Source organism: Micromys minutus, assembly GCF_963924665.1.
Source record: "Micromys minutus genome assembly, chromosome: 4".
NCBI classification, from domain to species: domain Eukaryota; kingdom Metazoa; phylum Chordata; class Mammalia; order Rodentia; family Muridae; genus Micromys; species Micromys minutus.
This window is the reverse complement of record NC_137973.1, coordinates 68,150,299-68,177,996: the sequence shown is the minus strand read 5'-3', so window position 1 is coordinate 68,177,996 and position 27,698 is coordinate 68,150,299. Positions and strand designations below refer to the sequence as shown.

Sequence of the window (27,698 nt, the reverse complement as noted above, 5' to 3'; positions counted from 1 at the left end):
TGTCTCTGATAGTCATTCCTGTGCTTCTATCCAGGTTCCCAGTTTCTGGATCTCTATCTGCCTGTGTGCATCATAAGAGATGACACGCTGTCAGATCCCATGTAGGGTTTTAAGAATTAAATTATTATTTCATTCTTAGGACATCCCCTACTAATACCTATTATATAGAGGTCAAGAGAAAGTGTGTGTAGGGGGCACCAATAAATAATGCTGGATGAGAGTGCCCCGTAAATCTATAAGGGGAAGAGAACTGTCTTGGAATTCTGTACTGATTTCTGCAGTGATGCTGCCTGGTGTGAATTAGATTACAGACTTCTTCTGTTTGGCAGAGACCGAGCAAATGCCAGATCCCTGTAGTTAATTTGTCTAATTCTCCATCGGCTCCAGTTCTGTAATAGGTAAGTAGCTGTGTATTTAATAAAAAACTGCTGATAGATGAGCTAATACATTGGAAGTAGATTCGGGAGTATTGGTTTTTTTCAAAGAAATAAATATTTTGATAGAAATATCATTAGATTTGATTTCCAAAACGTGTTGAAGATACTTTGAGATGAATCAGAATTGAGTAAATAGATAGTAGTAGGTTTATGTAACATCCTTCCTAGCAATGTGAGCGTTATCACGTTTAATGTTTCTTGAAATCTGGTTGGGTTTTATCAAGTAGGTGATGATAGGCCCATGCATCTTCAGAAGCTGTTTTTAAGGCTACACAGCATCTTAGGAAATGTTCTTTAGGAACCGAAGATGCATGGTGAGAAACGCCAGAGGTGCTGATGTTAATCTGGAGATTAATTACCAAAGTCGAATTATGTTTTACAATATATCATTGTTTTCTTTTATAAAATATGGTCAAAATTTGAATAATTAACAGAAACCACCCACATAAAGGGTATTCTGTTGTGCCTGGTAGTTGTCAGGATCTAGACTGCTTCAGTGTACACAGCAGGCAACAGTTGAGCCTATTTGTATGTAGGGACTGTGTAGAAACCTGGAGCATGGTGTTGGGACCATGGGCTGGGACCCTGTTACAAAGGCACCTATGACTTATTTGGGCATAAGGGAAAACTTTTCCACTGATAACTCAGTACTTGCCTTGTGGGACCATTATCAGATATTTAAATTAAAGAGTAAATCCTCCGTAAGTCTTGTAGACTCTCATAAACTACATAGCTTGGCTCTAAAACTCTGCATAGACCTTACTTTCTTAAGCACATGGAAACATGTCTTCACACAGGGCCACTCAAGGGAGACTACACGAGGAATGAGCTAGTCTGTCCCTCCTAGCTCAGGGGCTCCTGGCTTTTGCATATTTATCTACATCTATCAATTAATAGATTTATTTTTCTATAGTTTAGGTTAAGGAATAAAAAAACAGACAATGGAGGAAGATAGAGGGCATGGTCAGAAGAGAGGAGTGGGGGAAGGGACAGAAAAGTCCAATTCTGAAAAATGCTCTGTTTTTTGTAACTGTGGGCCTGCTGCTTCATATGTTATCCGTCAGCATGGTGAGGGCACTAAGCTCTGACTGCAATCATGACTACTCACAAAAGAAATACAAGGAAAACATGACTATCCTAATTTGTGATAGTCAAATGCGACTTTGGGACTACAGGACCAAAGAGTAAGAAGGAAAAGATCCAAGCACCAATAACACCTTATTTCTACTATTTTAAAACCTTGTCTCTGCAACAGGCCACCAGACACAGGGCCGCTGTCTCATCTGTCCTGTCATGGAGCCGACTGTGACTGTTACCAGTTAGACCACACCACTTCTGTCTGAATGTTTCTGGTCACAGAACAGCTCCTGGTTCCTCACAGGGTGCCTTATGAAGAACAGTTCAGGACTATACAGCATACCTTTCTCCCCCACAAACGGCAGCGACCAGGTGAAAACATCCATGAAATTTGGGAGCCAGTACGGATGTGGGGAGCAGTTGAACTGCCTGATATTCATCACATTGTTCTCGTACTTCAACACTGCAGCTAAAGCAAGAACAGCACAAGAGGAGATCCGTTACACATGGTCAAGGGGGACAGCAGTCACCACATGTCTCTGTTTCTACGCATGTGCAGTGGGTCAGGCAAACTCAACGATTGAAATTAAGTTCCAAAGCATGAATACAAATAGCCTCATCAGCCCCGGTTTCTTGCTTTATGGACCTCTAAGCCTTACTCCTTAGAGGCTGCTCCTGGGAGTGCAATATGTGAGCGGTAATTTGAAATGACATTATCATTTGGAAAATATTTTTTGTAATGTCATTAAGCAATTATCAGGAATCTGATCAAGAGTCTCCTGTAGCCAGGAACATTCTAGTCTCCCCTTTTCCCCGATGATAAGAAAAAGGTGGCAATGCTAAGATGGTCTCACATAATCTAGCAAGCTCTGCAGATACTGCATTTTCTCTCTGTCTCTCTATCTCTGTCTCCGTCTTTCTCTCAAAAGAAAAAAAAATGTTTCCCCCAGTAGCAATAACAATTCTTACACTAATCAGCACAAATTACATAATTTCTTAAAAATTAAAACAGAAAGATGTTTGGGTTTAATGTCGTATAAAATAACACAGTGTTGACTCTAGCCTCCACTTCTGAATAGGCTGTAGCAGCCAAGGTCCCCAGAAGCAAAGCTGCCTGCTTCTCTCTTTCCCGCGTGGTATCTGTGGGCTACACAGACTCTCACATGAGCACTGCTACTCTTACACCTCACTGCACATGGAAACCCAAGTGCCAGTCCTGGTCAGTGCACACAGGATGAGCAGGGCTCTGGGCGTAATTTCATGGACAGTTGAGGTACGTGTTCCAGCAGAGACTCCTAGCTTACTAATTGACAACATTAGCTTATGGGACAGACTTAGGTTGAATTTACACCTGATTTTTCTACTAACTGACCTCAGGACATAAAACAAATGTATTCCCCCCTATGTGAACGCCCTTTGATAAGGATGTTGTCTTATTTTCAACCTGCCTGATTTATGCAAGACTTCATTCCTATTATCCGTCCCCAGCATGATGAGCATAGTACTGATGGTGTGTAATGAGGAGAGACTGAGTGATGTACAACGGGCTATTTACAATGACTAGCCGAACACACAGAAAGTAGTTCATTCTGTTATGATTTTAGGTTGGCTTTTATATGGGGACTATGTTATAGCATGTGGTAGCAGATAACAGAACAAAGCCTTTAATATATATTAAATGCTTTGACTGGGTTTGAGCTTTCACAGCAATGCAGAGCCTCTTATACAGCGCTGTCTTGGACAAAACAATGGTTTCAAAACTGATCCTTCATCTGGGACATTTTCTGTCTCTGAAATCCAAGCCCTCCCCAGAGTGCTGTGAAGTCCAAACACTATCAGCTCAGCGAAGCCCTTTCTGAGTCCCTTTGATAGGCAGATCATCTTCCTTCCTTGAATTCTAAGCCTTTGGCTTGTACACAGATGCCACACTTGTTAGGGAACTTTGATCAGGGTTATTCCACATATATGTATTGGCTTAACTTCTCTTCCTGTTTTAAAGGTCAGGTATTACAAAACAGGCCATAGGTTTTTTGTGTCTCCTGTTTCATTTTACTCAGACTAGAATTGAGAGTCTGGCACAGATGCTGCTATTCCTTCTACAATAGTCTTTCTAACAAATGGCCCCACATCCTGTCGGTCTCCTTCACATAAGGCACTCATTGCTTTTGCCCTGTGTGTCCTGGATCTGGGAGCTGGATGACCACTGCCTCTGAAACTGTTTCTCAGGACAGCCAGTGATCTCGTAGGTACACTTGATCAGTGTCCACGTCCAGGAGACACACATCTTTTTATGCTGTGATTTGCCTACTGTAGGTATTAAGCCACACTGTTAATACTTTTAGCCGCTGTCAGTTAACTCATATTTGTGTGCAGCGAGGCCTTTGTCATGGATTCTAGACCTAGTTGACTAATATAACCCCAGAAAACATAGAATCAATCACTTTAGGAACACAGATGGTACAGTTAGCTCAGATCGCAAAGCAGCGAAAATTCTTTCTGACAGTATTCTGAATCCTGTATATATTTCTGGAAACGGTGTTTGGCATTGTTGTATTATTTATACAACATGCCATTTGGCAAAACAAAACAAAACATAAAAACACCTTGACAAATTACTGCAGCAATATTTCTGATCTTCAGGACAAAGTATTGCTTGTGTCTGACATTCACTATCTGAGCAAAGGGTTCATACTAATGATTTTTTTAAAGAACTTGTTACCATTGCATTGGTTTTTATATCTTAAAAAAAAAAACCTTTAAGATTCAAAACTGTCTTTTCAGAGTAACAGCTCCTCCAGTGTCCCCTTCCCCAACTTTTTACTAACATTAAGTTGTGGTTTTGCAGGAGAAAAGAAAGGAAGGGTGCCTAGCCCTTGCTAGACATAGATTCCGCCAGGCCTGCACACAAAGGTCTGATAAGAAGAAAAAGTGTCCGTACCGAACACACGCTAACCAACTTCTCTTTCTTGCCATCAGTCCCTAGACAAGTAAGCACAGCAGCCCCTCACAAGACACTGCCACTGCACGCCATGCTCTGCGTGGTGGGAGACAATGTGTGCCAGGCAGGCATGCACTATGCCATCTTATATGCAAGGTCCTTGAGCTGTGCTCTTCTCAGCAGGTCTCGGGACTGTTCCTAGTCGCTACCCAGACCTAACTAGATTGAGATTACCACTGCTCTGGATGCAGAATAGGGAGAAGCTTTCTAGAATATTTCACTGGATTCCCCAAAGAAATCTGAGTGTGTGTGTGTGTGTGTGTGTGTATGTGTGTGTGTGTGCACCCTTAGCTGCAGGCAGACCAACTGCAGCAGGGAAATGGAGAAACTTGCTCAGATCACACAACCTGAAATAAACAGATCTCACCTGCTTTCTTCTCCTGACAGGGAACCCATTCCTTTCTTATCATTCCTTGCTGTCCTTCATATATTATACATGCAAGGATGCTCGCCCTAGCTGTGATACTAATTGAACTTTTGATGTGGTATTCATATTTAAAGATGGCTCAACTTTTGCCACAGTACACATAGTTGTGACATGGGACCCAAAGTGATGGGAGGAGGACAAGTTGTGTTCTGCACAGCAGTGTGGTAACAGGGAGTTGTTTCGGCACGGGTCACCCACCACTTACTTCAGTACCTCCTGAAGAAGCTAATGCTGCTGATTGGTTAGTTTATGATAGGAATGATGCATTTCTACAGTAGTTTCACTTAGAGTCTAGGCACAGCAGGGCATTTAGTTTAGACCTTTACACATATAATCACAATGTTTTACTAAACTGTTCTCATGACTTGAGATTAAGCATGGAGCTGAAGTAAGTTACTCTAGTACACTTTCAGTCCAGTAAAGGTCAACTTTGGCCCAAATACAAATCATCTAGTTAGTATATATACACTTCCCATACGACACAAAGCATCAGTGTCTACCAAGGTTTGGAGAGACACCTTTTCTTTCTACATTATTCTCTATGTGGACAAACAACTCCAAAAGGCCACGTGGCCTAGACAGCTAGTAGTATATTCTATAAACAATTACTTAAGATGCTCAGTGCAACCAAAGTCCCTAGATTAGGGTTCAGTTTCTTTACCTGAACATGTGGGTTTATCTAGAGGAGTGGTTCTCAATCTACCTAATGCTGCAACCCTTAAATACAGTTTTTCATGCTGTGGTGACCCCCCCAAGATAAAATTATTTTGTTGTTACTTTATAACTATAATTTTGCTACTGCTATAAGTCATAATGTAAAAATATCTGCTGTGCAGGATACCCAGTATTTGACCAGTCTGTGGGTCACGACCCTGAGAATTGCTGATCTAGAAGCTTTATATGACCTCCTTTCCTTTTGAATGGTGTTAACCAACTTTCAGAAGAAAAACCTCATTATTAATATGATGACTGAGCATTGTTCTCAATAATTGTTTAGGCAATTACTCACTGGGCTGTTCCTTATTCTTTGTGCTAAAAACATCAATCTTTAACTTAAAATGCAGACCCACAACACATTTTCTTTTCTCCACTGACACAACATATTTGTGAGAGCATCCTTTGAACAATCCCAGATTTATAAGCTGCTCATAGATTTATGTTTTTTATAATAGCTATATATCATCACAATGCATAAAAAATAAATCAAATTAGTAGGAAGCATCTGCATTCACAAAATCCACAGTTAACATTTCACCCTCCACCTCCCACCCCTTCCTTCCTTGACACCTGCCCCTGACTGTCACTGGGATTACAAAATGCAACTGGAGCCTTAACAGTGTAACTTCCTTAGATGTATGTGAGACACAAGGACCCCCCACCCCATGCCGTGAACATAATATAGATGATTGCAGTTCTACAAAAATTAGAAAATGCCTGGTAAGACTTTGGGAAGAAACAAAGACTCAACAACCACAATAAAATCATATCCTGTCTACCAACCAGGGGCTTCTCTATTCTACTAGGAGGCTCCTAAGCCCTCCCATCTCTTACACTTTGTCCCAGAGGGATGCAGAGACAAAGTGACACATTTGCGGGCCCTAAGTTATTCGCCCTGACTTATAGCAGACCAGACAGCACAGAACAAATGGGTCTCTCTTTGAGCTTCTGGTATGAAAATCTGCCGGGAGAGACTGAGGCAACGGAAAGAAGCCGGATCCTGTACATGTGGAAGCTGCCTTGCCCACTGTTCTTGTGATGTCAGAATAAATCATTTTAGGATTACACGATGACTTGGTCCAATCATTTTTATTATACCTGCAGAACTCCATGTTCAAAGCACATTTCTGTACATTTAAAACCTGCTTGTGGGATGGATACCGGATCTTATTTACTGCAATGCTCTCCAATGCTCTCATACAAGGCAAAGACTCAACTATGGAGCTTTATTTTGAATCCTCTAGTACTTTCAGTGGCAACGCTGGCTCCTGATATCGGTAGAGCCCAAGGAACAGAGCATTTGCATGATGCTGCTGCAGTGTCTCAGCACGCACCAAATCTCTGGACTCTAGTCAGAGCTTTAGAACCAAGGGATTTCAGTGATTTTAAAATTGTTAAGGGGCACACATGCACTCGAGCATGAGCGTGTGCGTGCTCGCAAACACACACACACACACACACACACACACACACACATACACACAGATGCACAAGCACACATGCACATATACACACATAAATTTCATTTCATGAAATAGTAAAAGTTATCAACACCTTCCACCATCAATATTAAGAACCAAAGAAGTTGGTCATAAAGCAAAAACAAGTGGCAAGAGTGTCAAAATCCAAAGGGAGACTCCCAACAACTTGAGTTTCATCCTTTTTCTCACCTTGCTAACATCTTTTATTTCCTTATCTGTAACTGATCATCTACTTTCATCTTAAAAAGAGGAGAAGAGGGAAAGAAAAGCAGTAAGAGTGTGAAAGACACAAATGGGGCCTGCTGGAAGTACAATCACCATAATCTATCCAGAAATAGGGAAAAATGCATAACAGACCCAGGACGCGATTTCCTTCCACTTGTTCCACCCACAGATGCTTCAGTGGAAAACCGAGCATCACCGTATTCCTTGCAAAGTTCCTGCACAAACTCCCACCTTCACAGAGGAGACAAAAAGACTGGGAGAAAAAAGTCTTGAGGTACGCCCTGTGTGTTTGGGATACTCTCTGGAAGCAGTCTATGACCTGTCCAGGACTATGCCTGTGACTAGGAGTGGTCTATGAACTGTGGACGATGCCACAGGCCAGGACTTTCTGACTTTGGCAGAAATACAATGTATCTTCTCCTAATGATTACTTTTGGGTCATATGATTTCCATTTATTATTATAAACATATGCATGTATATTATATGCATGCACACTTCTGCACAGTATACTATGCCTTATATGAACAGATTCTATGGTCCCTTGGGTTCTAAACCTAACTCTAATTTCAGTTTCTGTTTGCCCCTCTATGTCCTGCTTGATATTTTTCATTTAAGATTGTAAGACCATCAATGGCTTAGGCAGAGAGTAACTAAACAAAGAGGTGACAGAAAGCGTCTGCAGGTCACTCTCCTCATTGCACACTTGGATGCAAAGGGTACGTTCCAGTCATTGTCATTAAGACTTCAATCCTTCAGTTTCCAGGTGATTAGCCACATTGACATTCTTTGCTATGAGATATCTTACTTGTTTACTGTGTGAACCAGAACCCAATACAGAGTTCTTCATAGGCGGTTAATCAGTCCACTCCACATAATGATTAGGACCACAACTTCTTACTACTATTGGCCATGATCAATATGTGTTACTTAAAATGCAATCACGACTTTGTGAACTGTAAGCTTTGCTACATATGTAAAGGATGTAGCACATTTTCAGAAACATATACACAGAACAAGGCTTGCTGCAATAAAACACACTGATCATCAACTTACCGAGCTGGCTATTATTATTATTACTTTTGTGTGGTTAGAGATCTAAGCTCTACTGTAAATACCAGGGGCACATAGGCACATCACATATGTCTTTTTGCCTTGTTAAAATGCTGTGGAGATTGTTAGATTAATAGGTCCAGTGTAATAATCTAATCAATCACTGGACTGATTATAAATGCATGTAGTGTGCTACAGTACTTTCCTAGTTGTTCTTGTTCAACGAGCAAAAGAGCACTCCGAGGTGGATCTGTAAGAAAGACCCAGGATCCAACATGGTAGAGAAAAGGTATGTCAACTCAAAAAATTAAAAATAAATAAAATAAAAATTTAAATCAGTAAAAAAAAAAAACAAAAATAAGATTTGGGTAGAATGAGTAATGTGCCCCCCAAACACCCCCTTAAAAAAAAACCCAACCAACCAAACAAAAAACTTCAAGCTCAATTTATGCAACTAATAGATTATTAATAAAATGTATAACTATTACTCTTTGGGAATATTGTAAAAATTGCTAAGGGTCTGGAGAGATGGCTCAGTGGTTAAGAGCACTGGCTGCTGTTCCAGAGTACGTAGCTGGAGTCTCTGCACCCACACGGCTGCTCATAACCAAGTGTGTGTCCAGTTCTGGGGATCTGACGCCCTCTCTTGGCCTCCTTGAGTACTGCATGTGCATGGTGCACAGATAGGCAGGACACCCATATATTTAAAATAAGGTTTAAAAGCACTTTAAGAAATTGTTATGTTGCTATTGTAATGTAGCATGCTTCTTTACTGTGCTTTCATAATACTTCATTTTATATAATCTTGAAAAATGAAATTCAGTAACTGTATCAGCACTGAACAATAGGAAGCAAGCATCTTATTTGTGTTAATTCTTTGCTGAAGGCTTGTAATCCCTTCCCTGACTCCACTCATTAGGGAGTGGTACATTTAAGGAAGTGGTAATGTGGTTCTAACAAAGACTCATGAATTCTGTATGCATTGATTCAATTCAAATGCAGAGTAGATGCTGGTGGGATGGCTTAGCAGGCAGAGGGGCTGACACATAGTCTTGATGATGTGAGCTCAAGACTCAGGTCCCACAAGGGGACAGGTGACAAGTGACTCCTGAAAGCCTTCATCTGACCACCACACGTATCCTACAGCAAACACACATTTGTATGTGCACACGCATACACGCACAATTCATTAATTAAAACATGTAATGGGAGTGAGTATGAGATTTTATGTCTTAATGAGTGATTTTCTATTTTATGAGTTTCCCACACGTGGAATGTTTACATAGATGCCAGTGAATGCTTGTCTGAAATGACCTTATTTAACAACTGGCTTTCAAAAATGACATCCATGCAGGAGAGCTGGATAAATACAAGGAGAGGTGAGAATGCTGTTTCTTATGGGTGCATCTACTCTACTGAAATGGATAGGGGTGTAAGCAAATCAGCTTCAATGGGTAGAGATATGTGGCTAGATGCAAACTTTAAGTTCGCTCGGGGCAGTAAGCTGAAAAAGTGCTAACATTTGCCTCTGCAGGCTATGAAGGAGGAAGGAGGCACCATGCACTCTAAGCAGTATGTGGCGAGATTGGAAAGGAACATCTGAGGGACCCCTCTCTTCTCGGCAGCTCCTGGGAAGCTGTGCGCTAACAGGTGGCAGCTAATAACGGGAGATACGAAACACTCAGGGACTCTTCATGTGGCACAGCACGTGATCCCCACACATCTCCATTCATTATTCACAAAAGACCCTTTGCTCTTTCACGTCACAGAGCAGTCCCCGCATATCCAGTGAATGTGACTGAGCTTTTGCACAATGGGATATAGGTGATCTAAGCGTCCATCTTTGGCCCCAGCATCCTATAGGAGCTGTCAGGTCAGAGGGAGGGGAGAAGAGATTCAGGAGGGGATGCAAGAAAGTACTGTGGTAAGGCAGAAGGGGAAGGACAGGCAATGGCTTAGTCAAGGAGGGGGCCACCGAACAGTGAGATGTTCGGATGCTGCTGGTCAACCACAGGCCAGAGGAAAGTTACTCACGGGAATGACAGCATGCCACACACACTTCTGACCACATCCAGCACTAGCCCTCCATTTGCCTTATTTTGCAGGTGCTCCACTGACTAGAGTTCAGCTGATGTTCTTTGCGGCCATGGCCTCTCCCACAAACACTAACTGACAGAATCCTCACTCCGACTCTTCCATCGACTATGCAGTGGAGTCTTGCAACTCAATTTTCCTGCACGGCTTTTTAAAATTCTAGTTAACGTCGTCGTCGATTCTATTCAGATCAACAATCTGCACTGCAGCCTTGAATAATGGCCTCCCGCCCCCACACACCGTACAGGCTGCCAGCACAATAGCTTTAAAGTGCTTCAGAAATCTGACACAAAAGTCTTCTAACACTATGTTCCTACTGAAGAATACACCTTTGTTTTTTTTTTCTTCTCCTTTCTTTCAGCCTCTCTTTTCTCTCGAGAGGAATTCTGCTTTATGAAAAGGTTCCCTGAATGCAAACAGTTCTGTCCTCCTCTTCGAGAAGGACTGTGGGTTACCCACAGCAAGAGCTCAGAGCTAAAGATCCACAGAAATCTCAAAGACGGTGGGGCAACCCCTGTGTGCTTAAGTCCCTGGCTTGTCACATCAGAACTAAGCACAAAGAGGCCATATAGCCAGTGTGTGAGAAACAGCTATTTGTACCAAGAAACAACGTTCCACGGGAGAATGAGACGTGTCTAAGGACATTATGGAATGATGTGAAGTTGGCTTCATTTTATATGTTAGGTTTTATTTTACTGCCAGCAGTCCATGGTATTTGCCAGGTGCTATCTGTCCAGAAAATATTTGGAAAAGGCATTCTATTCCTTGGTGCTTTCTGTTTATTGTTTGGTTGCCATATGATATCATGTAGTCCAGGCTAGGCTGGACACTGCTAGCTGATGATGACCTTACTCTCTTGGTCAGAATGCCTCCCCCTCCCAACTGCGGACATTAGAAACAAGTGCGTGTCGCCCACTGCTCCTTAGGCTTAGTAGACAACTGGCTGAAACAGTCTAACACAATACGTACAATTTATCCATTTAAGAAAGATTACAGGGGCACAGAGGTGAATGTTCTGGCCAGTGGACAGGCCCTGAGAAACACTGAAAAGCTTCACCTAACTGATTCAAAACTATTAGCTTTTATGAGTTTAATTCAAAATAATTTTGTTGCTTAAAAAATTATTAGCCTTTACTTTTTATGTCTTTTCTACAAAATTTGAGCACTCATTTATGCAGGGCTCCAAAGTGTAAACAAGGCTTTCTCTGTTCATTCAGAAAATTACTTCTCGTCCAATGCATTTCATGTGGATCCCCTTAGTTGACATCATTAGTGAATCCCTGGCATCCTGCTTTAGGGACTGCCTCTGAGCACACCACATTCGGGGAACATGCTCTGCTGTATTGGCCATGCTTTTCTCTCTAAGGACAGCACATCTTTGCTGGGAACCACCTATGATATGGCTGTGGCATGTCCATGAATATCTATACTCCGAAGCTTCAGTAGACAAGGTTACCTGGCTGTAGCACATGCCATTTAGCCTTCTTTCCTCTCTGGATCGAGAGGAAGGTCTGAGCATATAGTCCACTCACCGCGGGTAAAAGGGATGCAGAGAGAGCGGTAAGGGGTCATTATTCCTGGTAGCATTAGATGGAACTGGCATCAGGGTTTGGCTCTGAGCAAGAGGAAGTTCCGTGCAGACAGAGTAGGCAGGGTCAGTAGACCTCTCTGTCTCTGTTCCCAATATGGGCATGATGAAATACCCTTTCCCTGCTTTTCACTACCATTTATTCAGTTCTCTTACTGAGAAAGGTGGCCTATTCTTGCTTCTGGATACTGTTGGGGCCAAGGCTTGTATCCCACGTTCTGTGAGAAGACATCTCTCACATTAGCTAAAGTACAGGAACTGATTGAATTCCAATTTCAAAGATGCTCAGAAACAAGGCTTCCTTTCCCCCACCCTGCCTGAACAATACTTCACCTCATATATTACTTGAATGATTTCTCTTTTTCATAATTTCTAAAAATGACACTCAGAGATGTGACATTCAAAATACCCAGACCAATGGCAACTAGACTTAATCCTTTCTTCACACTTTGTCATCTGCTCTGAATCAGGGAGGGCATGTCACTTTTAGATCAGGACAACATTCTGGAGAAAGGAAGGCCCCAACCCCTTCCTCTGCCCTTTCCTTATAGAAAAATATGATGCACTCTGGCTTCTCTGTTTGTCTCAGAAAGCAGGTAGGAAGGGCATTTCATAAACAAAGTGCCACACTCTGGGTTCTATTCTGATTCACGACATCCTGCCTGAGGGATTCTGTGAGAGGCAACTGGCTACAGGCACTGGCTCCTCACAGAGGAAGGGTGAGCATCAGCTAAGACTTTTTTTATTAAGTAATTGACCCTGCACTTGGTCAGCTCAGAAAGTGAGTACGATAAATAGAATTAGAATTTTAGGCTGTGACTACTTTTTCGGTAGAAGAAACACAATCACACATCAAGTATATAAATGTAGCTTCTTAAATGAGAATGATTCACAGTTCCCTCCAGTTAGAAGAGAAGGCATCTCTACTATACATTAAACAAAAGGTAGATAATGCTTTGAAAGTATCCATGCATAGGCTCCACCCCCATACACTCGAACCCATTTCTTTAAGCACGGAAGGGACTGGCATAAAGAAGATTGGTTTAAAATGTTAACACTCAGTTCGAAATCAGCTTAAGCGTGAAGGCACAAACTACTTAAGACATCACCAAGGAGTCACACTCACCTTTGTTATTGTACACATCTAAGTAATTTGGTGCTGAGAAGATTGTAATTAGAGACGGGAAGCCTGTTGTCTGGCTTTTCCTGTACATGCGGTACCTACAGACAACAAGCACAAAGTCATAAGCAGGCTGAACATGGACACCAATTCACATCCCTGCAACCAGAAAATGAGTTACATTTTGTCTCTAAGACTTTTGAACATAGGCGCCGATCTATCTTGGGAGAATGCTAATCTGAATCACACATGTGCTTTCCAAATGGGTTTATCTTTTAAACGTGGCAAACTGCAGGGATGGGTGGAACTCAGTAGAGTTCTAATTCATCTTCAGGTGTTCAACACAAAAGACAGAGGCTGCCACAGCCACTGTGGTTCTCACAGAGTGGCCAATCAAGTCAGCTGAAAGAGACAGAGAGAGGAACCACTAAGCCCGGGCCAGGCATTCTATAAACTATTCATATAAGGCTACATATGAACCTTTGACTAGTGATTTCCTAAGACACAGTGATATTTTTTTTTCCTTCAACGAATGTCTCATTAAACCATGAATTTTACTGACTGAGACTTTCTATTTTAGAACTTTATTTATTACCAGGCTCTGCTGGTGTCTGAAGAGCAAAGATTATTGTCTCACTAGGGTGAGGATTAATCAATCAGTAATGAACATCCACGAGTAGCCATCCTGCTACTCTCTCTCAATCAGGTTAAAAATAATTCATAATATAACAGTGCAATTATCTACCAAAAACGAACTAGAGGTGGGGGCTCTTGTTTTATCACCAAGAAGATACACTTTATGACTTCTATCTTACAAATTTAGGAATATCAGTTTAGAAGCATTCTTACACAATGAAATCTTATCATTTCTTTGTCTTGTTTTTTGCTTTTGTTTGTTTGTTTTTTATTTATTTATTTATTTATTTATTTATTTATTTATTTGGTATCTTAAGGTAACTGAGTTCTAAAAGTAGCCCAAATTGTACCTTTAAGCAGACAGCCACTTTAAAGGTTTAATTTTATGCAGATTTTTATTTTTCTTTTTCTTTCTGGAAATACACATTGACTTTTCCCAAAAGAAACACTCTATTAAAAACCTTTTAAGCTATTTCCGATGTATCTTGTGTATGAAATTATGCTTTTATTGGGGCAGAGGCAGGGGTTGTCATAGTGGGAGTATGACTTTCCCCTTCCCGAAGGAAAAGTTTATTCAAAAGCAGCGTGGCAGCACAGATCACAGACTCTGCATGTTAGCAGTGGGTTCCTAAGGTAAGAGTAATGTGGATCAAGGCACAGGTGTTCCTACCCTTCAGAAAAGAGAACAAAAAACAAATGAAAAACAACAACAACAAAAACCAAAACTATATGATGTGTTCTCAATTTCCTCATTTTAAACAAAAGCTCATTTTAAACAAAAATATTTGATGTTAATTTATATTAGTTGGTTAAGTAAACCATTTCCCGTATGAAATGTGATAAAAAAAACATCTGTTCTCAATGTCTAACCTGACGGAAAAGACACCCAAAATAACATGGCCCACTGCAACCCAAGAGGCGTGAACAGCCCCGAAAATGTGCATGAAGAAACAGGTTTCTTCAGTGATCCCAGCAACACACCGACCATACAACACAAGCTCAGCTTCTACCTGCTCAGTCACAGCTCCGAAGAACCTGACTCTCGGTCATGTGTCAGGGACATGCACGCTAACGGCCACCATTGGAAGGCACAAATATTCCACTTCAGCACACAGATTTTAAAAATGAGTGCTTTTACTTTTCAGAAAATTCAATGAATGAAGGTTTTTTTCATTGTTGTTGTTTTGTTTTCTTTTGTTTTGTTTTTAAAGGCAATCCAAGGCCTCCCCATGATTGAAACGGACAGGAATGGAGGTAAGAACTCAATTGCTAAGATGAAGCTCCCTTTTATCTCTCACTCAGGGTCATAACTACTTAAGGTAAACACTTGACATTTCTTAGTTTTCCAGACTCTTAAAACTGAGTTTCCAGAGTTCACCAAATACAAAATTCATTCTGGAGAATTATTTGATAGAATATCTATTTCATTTTCTTTTGTTTGGTAAATGTCTGCGTGTCACGCCCATGAAACTCTACAACTTGTTATGTCTTTTAAATATTAGTTAGGCTCATTCACAGCGTGAACTGAGTCCAAGAAGCAGTCAATGACGATTTATCTCCCGGGCATCATAGTAACTGCAAAAATTGGAGGAAGTAGGAGGAGGTGCCTTTAAGAAAACAAATCTTTAAGGCAAATGAAAGAGACTTCTTCACTGTAAAGATGGAGAGACCTTAAGGAGGTCCATAAACTTATGTGTGGTATGAACTTATAGTTTGTTAGTGTAATGTAAAAGCAGACATCAGCAGCCACGCCCTTCCTGACAATCGTATCAGTCTTGCTAGAAGCCCATGTTAAAAGTACTTCCTTCTGGATGTGGGCCTGGCCGAGGTGTGTGCACTGCCCGAGGTAGTGGAAGATCACCTGACAAATGCTCATCATTTACAACCCCTCATCATTGCTCACCCTGCATCCTGGGCTTCGTGCGCTCGGAGTATGGACAACAAATTATTGTGCTGCAGGAAGTCGCATACAGCCGGGTAACTGCCAGACACGGAGAGAAAAGAAGAGGTGGTTAGGAAGTCTTCAGGAGCCACTGTGGATCACACAGATATGCAGATGTTGCTGAGATCCAGCACAACCCGAGAAACAAGGTCCCTGCTTCTGAGGCCAGGTTCCTCTCTGCATCATATGAGGCAATACATGCAGAAGGGAAGACGCTACCCCCTGAAATGTGTCCTCTGTTTCCACATGTGCGCCTCGGCCTGCACATCTGCTTTCACACACACGCCCATCACCACACACCCAGAGTAATAGATAAAACTAAAATTAAAAAGAAAGCTGCAATATCAATACTTCATTATAACTGAAATCCAGATTACAAATGCAAGCTGGAAATATTGTTTAAAACTGCTCCGCCTTTGCTCTAAGATGCCTTGAAATAAAATTGAAAGGAGTTCACTTCAGACAGTTGAAATTAAGGTCAGAAAACCAATATTTTATAAATAAACAACAAATATTTTCTAGGACCTAAAATGTGCATGTGGATACATTTATAAATTTTAAAAATGTACTTTGAAAAAACAACTTAGCATATGGGACAAACTTGGTGTCTGTGAGATTTGCACAAATTCTCCAGTCTACAGGAAAACAAATACTTCTAAGATAGTACATATCTAAGATATCAACTGTGTGATGGTCAACAGTGATGGTCAACTTGGCAGGTACTAGACTCACCTAGGAGACAAACCTCTGGGTATATCTGTGTGGGAGGCTAATCAAAGTGGGCAGATCTACTATATGTAGTGGCAGTTTCCTTGGGGGAGGACTCTGGCATGAATAAAATGGAAAAGCAAGCTGAGCACCAGCATTTCTCTCTCTGTCTCTCTGTCCCTCTGTGTCTCTGTCTCTGTCTCTCTCTCTCTGCTTCCTGACTGAGGAGCTGAAGTAATGTGAGCAACAGCTGCTGCTGTGGCCAACCTGACCTCTGCACCCCTGCCGACTGCACCTGACCTCTGCACCCCTGCGGGCTGCACCCTGCTCTCCTCAAACTGCTCTGCCCTGAATTTTGTCAAAGCAGGGGAAATTAACTAATGCAGATTGTAGAAAGGATTCAGTTGTTCGGCAAACTGTGAGGAGTTTCAGTCCGTCTGCACACCGGTGCATGTGCGGACTTTGCATCCGAGCTCTGGGTTCAGTGATTCCACAGAGGGATGAAGATGTAAGGCAGGAAGATGATTTGCTCCCTTTGCCAGAAGGCAGCCAGGCTGCGTAGGGTGACATGACAAGAGTGACGTACTCCTTCCATCATGAAGGCTTTTACAAATCAGGTGGAAGCATTTGATATGATTTTAAAAAATTACAAATCTACAAAGCACTAAAATACCGCAGAGGTGAAACAGTCCATGAGTTCTGTATTTCAGGGCGAGGCAGCACGCCCCCATCCCCGCCTCTGGTCTGGAGGTCATGAAGGAACACTGAGTCCCTGCCCTTGCATAAGGTTCTATGAGGGATGTGATAAGCATGTGGCAGGGAGGGTAGCATTCTGCACAGAGGGGGCTGCAGAGAACACGTGAGCAACTGCAGAGAAGCTAGGTTCAGTCTGCGTGCCTCCTTATTTATATTCCTCCAACAGATCAAATAAGACGTTAGACTCTGAATTAAACACCTTAGACTTTTTAATCCAGATTTTTGCTTGCAGGGTATCACTACAATGTGTTTGCATGCATAAGCCGTTGCAGATACTTTCCCTGTATGCTTTTTCCTCTTGATAAGACCACAGTGAGGTAAACGACTCCATAAGAACCTTCCAGGTAAGTCTCCCTCACCCCTAGGCCTACAAAATAACTGTCTTTACCCTGTGCACTTCAGCCCTTCCTGATACTTAGCATACTGTTATATGAAGCAGGTTATAGATCTACCCCTTAGCAATAGGAAATTCCAGCAGAGGGAACCCACTGCTTTCTCCACTCTTCTGAGTGCTTGGCAGATTTCTGGAGCTCATGTGCAGCCACTGCGAGAGACTCGACAAGGGCAGACAAGCATAGTGGGTGGGTGGGGGATGCAGGTGGTACTGGTACTCCTGGTTGCTTCAGCAGAGCAGACCCTGCCATGGGATAGACAGGAAGATGCAACTACTACCACCACCTCCTCCTCCTCCTTGTCATTCTCCCCGTTCTTGGCCTTTCCAGCGTGTCCAGATGCTCTACTCTTCTGCTGCCTGGGTCTACTTATAGGTACTCAACCCTGGGGTGCCCTGGGGCTTTAGTCATCCTTCTTTTCCTAGGACTTTTTGTGTCTTTCCTTTGCCCCAGGGTCCTCTAAGGAATTTAGATCTTAGATGCAGAGGTGTCAACTCTGCAGAACTTCTGCAGAACCCAGTCCTCTCTGGCATCTTGATAAGTAGCAAACAGTTATTCCTTAAGCAAACTCTTTCTTTGTGTTGATGGGGCTCAACCCCAGGTCCTTATTGTATGCCAGATAAGTGCTGCACCGCTGAACTCAAACTCAAAGACTAATATTTTATTGAAGTTACATAATTATATAAGAAAGATCACAGATCAGAAGATGGTGGCCTATCACACAGGGCAACTCTGTCACTAATTCGTAACAACCCAGAACTTCCTGTGATTCTCACCTTCACTTTCAGCGTTACAGATGAGCTCTCTTGTAAGCTGAGTTCATTTCATTATGACTGTTGATGGTCTTTGCTCATCAACATCCTACCTATATCATTTCTCTATGTTGGCACTGATTATATATCTAACGGTAAAGATGCTATTTCTACGTTTATCTGCACGTTGTGATACAATAGAGTTTATTATCCTAATAAGTAAGTGTTTGAACCGTCTCCATTTCTTGGATATGATTGCCAATACAATGAACGATTTTATGCTTGTCTTTTGGTATCCTTATGTATACATTTCTACTGGATATAGAAACAAGACATGGGGGTTGGGGAGATGGCTCAATGATTAAGAGCACTGACTGCTCTACCATAGGTCCTGAGTTCAATTCCCAGCAACCACATGGTGGCTCACAACCATCTGTAATGGGATCTGATGCCCTCTTGTGGTGTGTCTGAAGACAGCTACAGAGTACTTATATACATTAAATAAATAAATCTTTAAAAAAATCACAAGAAATGGTTTAAATGAATGTTCAACTTCAGCAGATAATAAAATAGATAACTGTGATTTCAGATTAGAAGGTTATTTAGGAAGAAGACCTAGAAAAAAAAAAGCAGAAGGGCAGAGCCTATCTAGTACTCTAAAGAACAGGGTAAAACAAATTGAGGAGGGGAGGTTGGAACTAGAGAAGCTTGAGAGTGATGAAGAGTTGGGGGAATCCACTGTGGGGCTCAAGTGAGCTGTAGGTAGAGCCATGGGCACCCTAATAGTCACATCAGTGCATCTCAAGACTAGATTCCCAGACCAATGTTAGAATGTCCTAACTAGCTAAGACACTGAAAAGCAGAAAAAATCCAGAATACAGTGCTGCCATGATTCATCAGATTCAGATACAAACTGGTAACGGAAGACACAAATCCTACCAAGAGTTTTCTATGAAGATTTTCTCTTCCATATGTCACAGTCCTTACCGATCTCCACTCTAACACTGGGCTACATCCAGTATCTCGGTTACCTATGTGAACAGTTCTGCATTTGAGGGTTCAACATATGATCTGTAATTAGGAACTTAATGAGAATCCTGGGGTGAGGGAGAGAAGCAAGTTTTAAGGACTTTTTTGTTTCTATTACTTTGTCCAATTCAGGGGTCATGAGTATGAAATCGATTAAATCAAATGAGTCATCCAACAATGTCAACAGCCATGATTCTGGGAAAGGGACAGGTGTGTGGGATGACAGGAGAAGGAGGGAGATAAAAGAGGTTGACGTGAGAAAGTAACCAGAATAAATTAGACAAATGTGCAGCATTATCAAGAACATAATTAAAAATTAAAAAAAATCATTTGGATGCATATAAAAATTTTAGATTTCTTTTTTTCTCAATTGTGTGTGAGTGTGTGTGTGTACATGCAGATATCCAAGACCAGGAGTGTTGGAGCTCACTGTAGCCAGGTTTACAGAGGTTTTGGTTCACTAGATATGGGTGCGGGAATCTGAAGTCAGATGCTCTGCGAGAGAAGTATACATTCTTACTTGCTGATTAATCTTTCCTGCCCTATATCTATATTTGTGTGTGTGTGTGTGTGTGTATGGGAATGTGACATATGGGAGAGAAAAATCTTCATAGAAAACTCTTGGTAGGATCTGGGTCTTCTGTTATGATACATATTTTTTTCTGGTATGACTACCTGTTATATAATCCACAGCCCTGATAAAATGTTACACGGTATATATGTTGGCATATCAAGTTAAATATCCAGATTATATGGCAATATGCAAAATAAAATTATTGCCAATATGATATGACCATTAAGTTTCTTCATTAATTTTATGCTAGCTGTATTTGTCTAGATAAGCTTTAAAACAGCATTTTGAAAAAAAAATATCTCTGATACTCTCAAGGTGATCTTAAAAACAAAAGTAGAAAATGTTCTATGCAAATGAGATGTTTTTCTTTCCCTTTGACAAACTATTAAACCAGAATCCTCTGCCAACAGTTGGTGTTACAAGCTGTGGATTCAGACATTCAGCAACACAGTATCATATTTGTTAAGACTAAACACCAACATCACTGAAGATACTCATATAATCAGGAGAGTAAAAGTATGAGAATGTACTTAACTAATTGTCTACATGATACATAATATTTTATCTTTTTCTATGTTCACAGAATGTGTTGGTTTGAATGAGAATGGCTCCCATATAATATTTGAAAATTTAGTTCCCAGCTGATGAAACTGTTTGGTAAAGATTAGGAGGCGTGGCTTTGTTGAAGGACGTGTGTCACTAGGGGTGGGCTTTGAGGTTTCACAAGTCCACAATATTCCCAGTTAGTTCTCTGTGCCTCATGATTATTGTCAAAACATGTAAACTTTCTGCTTCTTCCCAGTGCCATGGCTACTAACTTGCATGCTTTCTATCATAATGGTGACAGACTTGTCCTCAGAAACTGTAAGCACCAAAATCTCTTTTATTCTATAAGTGGCTTTGGTCATGCTATCTTAGCAAAACTATAGAAAAGTGACTAAGACACAAAACAAAAATATTGCACAAGTGTGTAAGCTTACAGGGACTTCATTCAGAGTAAGATTTTCCTGACTAGATGACCCAGAAGACTGAGAACAGAGTGCTGTACCGTGGGTAAATACAACATGATACAACATTAAAATCCTGTTTAGTGTTTGTATGGTGCTATTCTAGTGAAACACAACAGGTAACCCAGAGACCTACATAATTGGGGCATTTAACACGAGATTTGGAAGATCTAACACTTGGCACTAATCTACTTCAAACAACTTTTTACTACAATGACAGACAGCTTCACAGAATGTTACTCCTAAGTTGAGTAATTATTCAGAAGAAGCTTTAAGCCTTTTGGAATTATAGATCATTTTACCCTGACACACTCATAGGCCTTGGCATCTCAGCTTCCAAAAGAGAAGATCATAAGTAACCTTACACTTCATTTCAGAATAAGCTTCACTACTGATGTGTAAAAAAAAAAAAAAAAGGCACTCTCGGTATGATGGCTGACACAGAGTATGACTTTTTGTTCAAAACGGATTCCCTGATCATACCCACAAGTGAGAGTAAAAAGGAAACTTTCCATCCATAATAAAATTTAACGTGTAAAACAAAGTGTCCCACTATAGAATAGCCAGTTACACAAAGGATGTTACCAGCTAAGTGTAGACACTGTTGGTGTGCACATGAGTTTGCTGCTCAGAGGCTTTGGCTTCAACTGCTTGGTGGAAATGACCATTATTTCCATAAAACATCAGGGTTACATTTGAAGTTAACAGATAGAATAAAGCTTAAACCCAACATGTATTCTTGAATAGAAAATTCCCAATTATGTTCACAATAGATTTCCTTCTACCAACATCCCCACTACTGTATCACGTGCACAGAAACCAAATGACCTTCGGAGTATCAGATGGAACAGCTAAAAGTGAAGTGTCCCATTAGGAAAGTGGCCCAGATACCCGGAACCCCAAATATGCTCTGTATTCCTTTATTAAGTGCTTGGTAATTCAAGTCTCATTTGCGAATGTGAAATGCATTCTTAAGACATTTTCATTGCGGCTTATCTGCTGGGTTGCCTGGGAACTCTGTAACTGATGGTTCTCATCCAGCCAGGAAGCCCCGGACCCTTGAAACTATGTAAGAACAAACCCAGTAGGATTTAGTCAAGCAAGGAGAAGTTAGTTTTCTGATGTAAGTTATAAGAACTGGTAGAACACAATCACATGTATAGATGAAAAAAGGTCTTTCTTAGTCATGAAACTTTCTCACAGTTCATGCAATAGAGACACTTTTTCGTACATTTGATCAGTTGCAGCCATCCCCTTCTCTCAGCCCCGGCTCTCATTCCTTCCTTATTGTTCACAGACAATACATATGCGAGCATTTATACGCAGGCATCCATACAGTACATCTATTTATTCACGGATCACATCAAAAACTCCGATACTGTAAGGCAGACACTCCAGCACGCAGGCTCCTCACCTGTAGAAGTACGAGCAACCCCTGACTGTGTTGTGGGTGAAATGTTCCTGAGTCTTTTCATTCCCAAAGTCCTCCAGGGGGTCTGACCACAAGATGTCACACATAGGCCCATAAGCAGGTGGTTCTTTGAATCGGTCTAACTAAGAAAAATAGAAGACAGAGCACAAAATACTCATCTTTGGACACTTAGAATTCAGAACACACAGCCCAGCTCTGAGTGATGAGCATCTCAGACAGGTAGAAATGTCATCTAACCCTCTTCCCATCCCCGCCTCTCCCCCTCCTCTAAACTCCCTGGCTTTCCCTTCCTCTCTTTCATGTTGAACTCACTTAGAATCTCCCCTCATCCCTTCCTCTGTGTCTCTCACCCCTTTAATCCTAGCACTATCTTGTTTTCACTTTGCCCATTTTCTTAGAATGGTTCCCTTATTTTTTCCACTCAAATGACACAATCTCCACCATGATTTAAATCTATCCCCATCTAGTCTGTGAAGGAGAAGCTTGACCTTGAGGCTGTTTGTTGCCCGAAGAGAACCGTCCTTTACAATCTGGATTGGCATTTACTGTGACTTGATTTTCTTGTATCTGACAGAATGATTCTGAGCACAGGTGGCTTTTCCTTTGAGAAGAGCCTCTTGCTTTGTGCCAACCTATGCTTCTAGCTGAAGGACTTGTGATCTTGTAGTGGGTCCCAGCACTGATAGGAGTATGGAGGGAAAGTGATCAGGGATGGTCACACTTCCATGCTTTACCAGCTTCCTACAGGCCCTCATAGGACATGTGATTTCCAGTGATAAACTGCTCTGTCATGATCTCCCTTTTAGGATTTAAACACTGAGCAGTCACCATTGCTCTCTGTACCACACAGCAAGAGAATGGAAGAGTCACAATGTCCCACATACAAGGGCATTGATGGGGATTACTTAATGTGCTTTCGTTTGATTTTTAATGATTTATTTTAGACATTAAAAGTGTTGGGGCTGGGGAGATGTCTCAGCAGATAAGAGTACTGGCTGTTCTTCCAGAGGACCAGGGTTCAATTTCTAGCACCCATGTGACAGCTGTAAGCTGTGCTCCAGGGATCTGACATCCTGATATAGGCATAAATTCAGACAAAACATCTATGCACATAAAATAAAAAGGAAAAATTAAAAACCTCAGCTGTGTTTTCTATGTATCTGTGCACCGGTTTGGGCATGCAGTGAGGTGTGCACTGGGGCCGGAAAAAAGAATCACACATCCTCTGGAGCTGACGTTACAAGTTATTGTAAGTCACTTGACACGCTGGGATACACCCTCTGATCCAGCGCCATGGAAATCTCTTTAGCACCTTGTTTGATTTTTAAACAACAACAAACCCATGTACTTTTCAATAAGAAAGAATACATAATCCCTCCAATCCCTGAGAGGGAAGGTGGTAACTTAATGTCAGTTGCACTGTAATGACAGAGTGTGCAAGGAAGGACTTGGATATTTGACTTCCTGAGATCAGGACCAACACTAATGTCATTGTAAAAGAAACATAGTAAGTAGAAATATATTCAGGATTTGATAGATTATGGCCTCAGTGCTGTGAGTTCTACAAATAACAATTATGGACAACCTACACACGTCTGTGGTGCCAGCCATGTTTTAACAAGTCAGCCTTGGTTGCTTGTGTTGCTGTCCCTTCCATTGTCCTTGTCATGATCAGCTATAATATTCCTAGTATGTAAGAATGAGTGAATGACTTCTTCACTAAACACAGTGAAAAATACTACTTACTAAATTAATATTATTCAAAGACAGCTTATATAGTTAACTTGTAGATGCTTTTCAAATTTGAGGCAGTAATAAAACATTTAGGCTAAAAAAGAAACCTAGAAAGAAGTATCAATTATTCAGATAACATCATAGGATATTTCTTAACACACACCCATTAGGCAGAATTCTTCTATACATGAGGAATCTTAAGTAAGTTGTTACATGAGCAGATACTGTATACTCACGGATATCAAGATTACTGGCCTACTTGGTTGAAGCTGGTGTTTAATTATACCAGGCTCAAACAAACCCCAGCTCGAACGTACTTTTCAGGCAGAACTCATGCCACATCTCAGTTTTAATAGTTGAAACACAGCGCTTCAGAATAACTCAAGCAATTAATTCTTTTTAAAATGACTGGCCAGAACAGTATAAGGAGATCAGAACTATGTCCATATTTCCTTCTGCACTGGAAAATGTAGAAGCCATTTTCTTAGGACTCTAAAGGAAGGAGGAGATGTCTGTCCCTCCTTATACATCGGTAATTCCTGCAGGAAAGATGTAGCTTTGGCTTCTTAGCCTGAAAGCTTAATGCTGAAACTTATCCCCGGGTTACCACACAGCGCATTCTATTCATTAATACACATAAATGTCACAGGTTAAGACAACTACAAGGATAGGTACAGATAACAGAAAACATGTTCATTGTGCTGTCTTCAGGGGACTTGAGTGTCCCACCAAAAAATTTCAATGAGATTCTTTTGATACTCATTCAGATCTTTGTTTCCCATTGCTGCAATTAGCAGGATTATACACATAAAAACATAAATGCAGCACTCCCATGCATTTGTGCATTGCTTTAGGAAAGAATGCACTTGCTCATTCCACCCCTGCTATCCCTCTGCTGGGAAACAAAACTGACCGCCAACACCAGGTGATTGTATGCTTCTGCAAATCTCTACCGTTCCTTCACCCATTTATCCAACACCGTCAAAACAATATGATCTTTGCTATTGCTACACGCTGACTTTAATATTTTATGTCGTAAGGACGAAAACAGCAAAAACCGTTAAGTACATTTCAAAAGTCAAGCTGTGCGGTTTTCTTCAAGGGCCAAGTAATGTCTTCTAACGTATCGGGAGTATGAAGGATATATCTGACAAAAGAAAATGAACTGGCCTCCATACTTTCGAGATCAAATATAGATATTTTTAATGACATGTGCCAAGTGGATAAGCCAATCCCCAGTCCCTAAGTGAAAGACTGGATGCCAATCTTGGAGATGTGAGTGCATTCCGTATGGTAACCGAATAGGATGCACGCCTTCCAGAGGCAAGGCAACTAAGATTGTCTAGTGACCACAGCAGGAATGAGGAGCAGACTTGGAAAATAACAGAGCTTACTTTTCTGATGTCATCTAGAGTGTTAATCTCTGGAGACAAACCACCGTGAACACACAGGAACTGTTGGTTCATCAGCGCAGCCAGGGGAAGGCAGTCAAAGGCATCCATACAGGCGTCATAAACGCGTTCTGAATACTTTATTTTACCTTTGAAATGCAAAAAGCAAACATTTACTCCCATGCCTTTATTACGAGGGCCATTTCACTGAAACTTCTCTTTTTTTTTAAATATTTTCTTGCCAGGACAATGTGAATATGACACTCTAAAACAGAATCAATATAATTTCTAAGACTTGTAGATTAGCCTTAATATACAATATTTTTTATTTCTGTCATATAAATGCAAACCTTTTAATATATTTTGCGCATGCATGTGCATGCACAGGCACACACACACACACATACACACACACACACACACACACACACACAGACACACACACAACAGAAAGGGCCATAAAGCTGGCTGGTATTCCCACAAGATTTTGTAGAAACGCAACTGCCAAGGACCCTCTGAAGCCCTTTCTGCCTCACAGAGTTCTGCTTTCTCCATACTGACTCTCAGCTAACGCTTTTAGGAAAGTCTTTCTGCTTCACTGAGTATAAAACCAAATTACAGAGGAGAAAAAGAATTAGTTTCAGTAAGCAATGGGGAAAACAGACAAAAGGAAAACAGCTGAAAGCATCCAAGGGAAGGCAGCCGTTTTCATTGTCTAATGTCCTAGAAGTCAGCTGACATCTATAGGGCTCCAAAGCAGAGGTTCTTGACTGACACAAGATTAAAGTGTAGACTTACTGTTCTAAACACTGGTTCTGTGCTGTGGCATACATGAAAACTTTAGCTCAGATCAATAGGTCACTTGATAAAAACACTTATAATTAAAAATTACATTCTGGCTTGACCTTGTTGCAAGTCTCATGTAGACTACCGCAGCCACTGTGAGCTCGTGGGTACAGGGCTCCTACCATGTTCAGAAGGCATGGTTTCATTCTCAGCTTCTCCAACTTCTGCCTCATACAAGTGCTGTGCCCCACTTCTAGCAAAGAGGAAGAATGGGCTCATGAGCTCTGTCCTAACTGAGGCACTGTGGGCAGCTGACTGCCTCTCCAGGAGGGAAGAGTCAGTTTTCTTTAAGGGTGTGGGCTGTGGTAAGTTGACTATGTTCTACTGGATGGCCCCCCACTCAGGAGTATACACACAACCCAGTTGGAGGAGATGGGAGTGAACCTTGGAGGGGTTAGAGAGAAGAGTAAAGGAGTGAAGACTGAATATGATCCAAATACATTATTAAATTATGTATTCTTAAACATGCCCATTTTTAGAAAGATGACATGAAATAATGTCACCTAAAGCTTTTGACCTTTACACAGAGAATAATAACACAATTACATTTTTATTTATCAGTTACAATGGCAACTTAAGTCTGTATGACACTAAAGGAAAAGTTCTCAGCATACTTACATTCTTGTTTGAACGTGAAATACTCTGTTAGGTGCCTACATTCATGATTTCCGCGAAGTAAAAACAGTGTTTTGGGGTAGAGAATTTTCAAGGCCCACAAATACAGCACACACTAGGAAAGAAAATAAACACAAAATGAGCATCTTCTATTATACTTCCAGTAACCATGAAATCAATGTATTATCATGGCCACCATTCCCAGACAAAGAGGATACTCCGAAGGAAACAGAAAAGCTATCACTTTCACTAACTCTGTCTTCTTGGCTTATGATCAATCTTAATTTTAAAACAGTTACACTTATTTACGTGTGTGTGTGTGTGTGTGTGTGTGTGTGTGTGTGTGTGTATGTGTGTGTGTGTGTGTGTGTGTGTATGTGTGTATGTGTGTGTGTGTGTGTGTGTGTGTGTGTACTCACTCGTGTTCACGCACATGTGTGGAGGTCAGTGAATAACATACTGAAGTCAGCCCTTAATCATGTGTGTTACTTGTATTGGACTCAGGTCGTCGGGCATGGCATTAACTGCCTTTACCCACTGACACACGTTGCTGGCTTTTGTCCTTTATTTCATTGTCTTTGTAATGTAGAGCAGATCCTTCATTTTTGTTTTATAGAAATAAATAATTAAATTGAAGGGCTGGGTGCTTCAACACACCCACTACTAATA

General features: G+C 41.2%; 1 protein-coding gene across 2 annotated transcripts in view; it reads right to left on the bottom strand.

Moving 5' to 3' along the window:
* The window catches only part of PPP3CA (protein phosphatase 3 catalytic subunit alpha), a 249,078-nt gene that overhangs the window by 26,996 nt on the left and 194,384 nt on the right, over nucleotides 1-27,698 (bottom strand). For both annotated transcript variants that reach the window (XM_080916518.1, XM_080916517.1), the window contains exons 4-9: nucleotides 27,033-27,144; nucleotides 25,572-25,717; nucleotides 22,426-22,565; nucleotides 15,755-15,832; nucleotides 13,222-13,316; nucleotides 1,858-1,983 (exon numbers count right to left, since the gene is read on the bottom strand). In XM_080916518.1, the coding sequence (XP_080772644.1) occupies nucleotides 1,858-1,983; nucleotides 13,222-13,316; nucleotides 15,755-15,832; nucleotides 22,426-22,565; nucleotides 25,572-25,717; nucleotides 27,033-27,144 (697 nt within the window). The remainder of the gene's footprint in view (nucleotides 1-1,857; nucleotides 1,984-13,221; nucleotides 13,317-15,754; nucleotides 15,833-22,425; nucleotides 22,566-25,571; nucleotides 25,718-27,032; nucleotides 27,145-27,698) is intronic.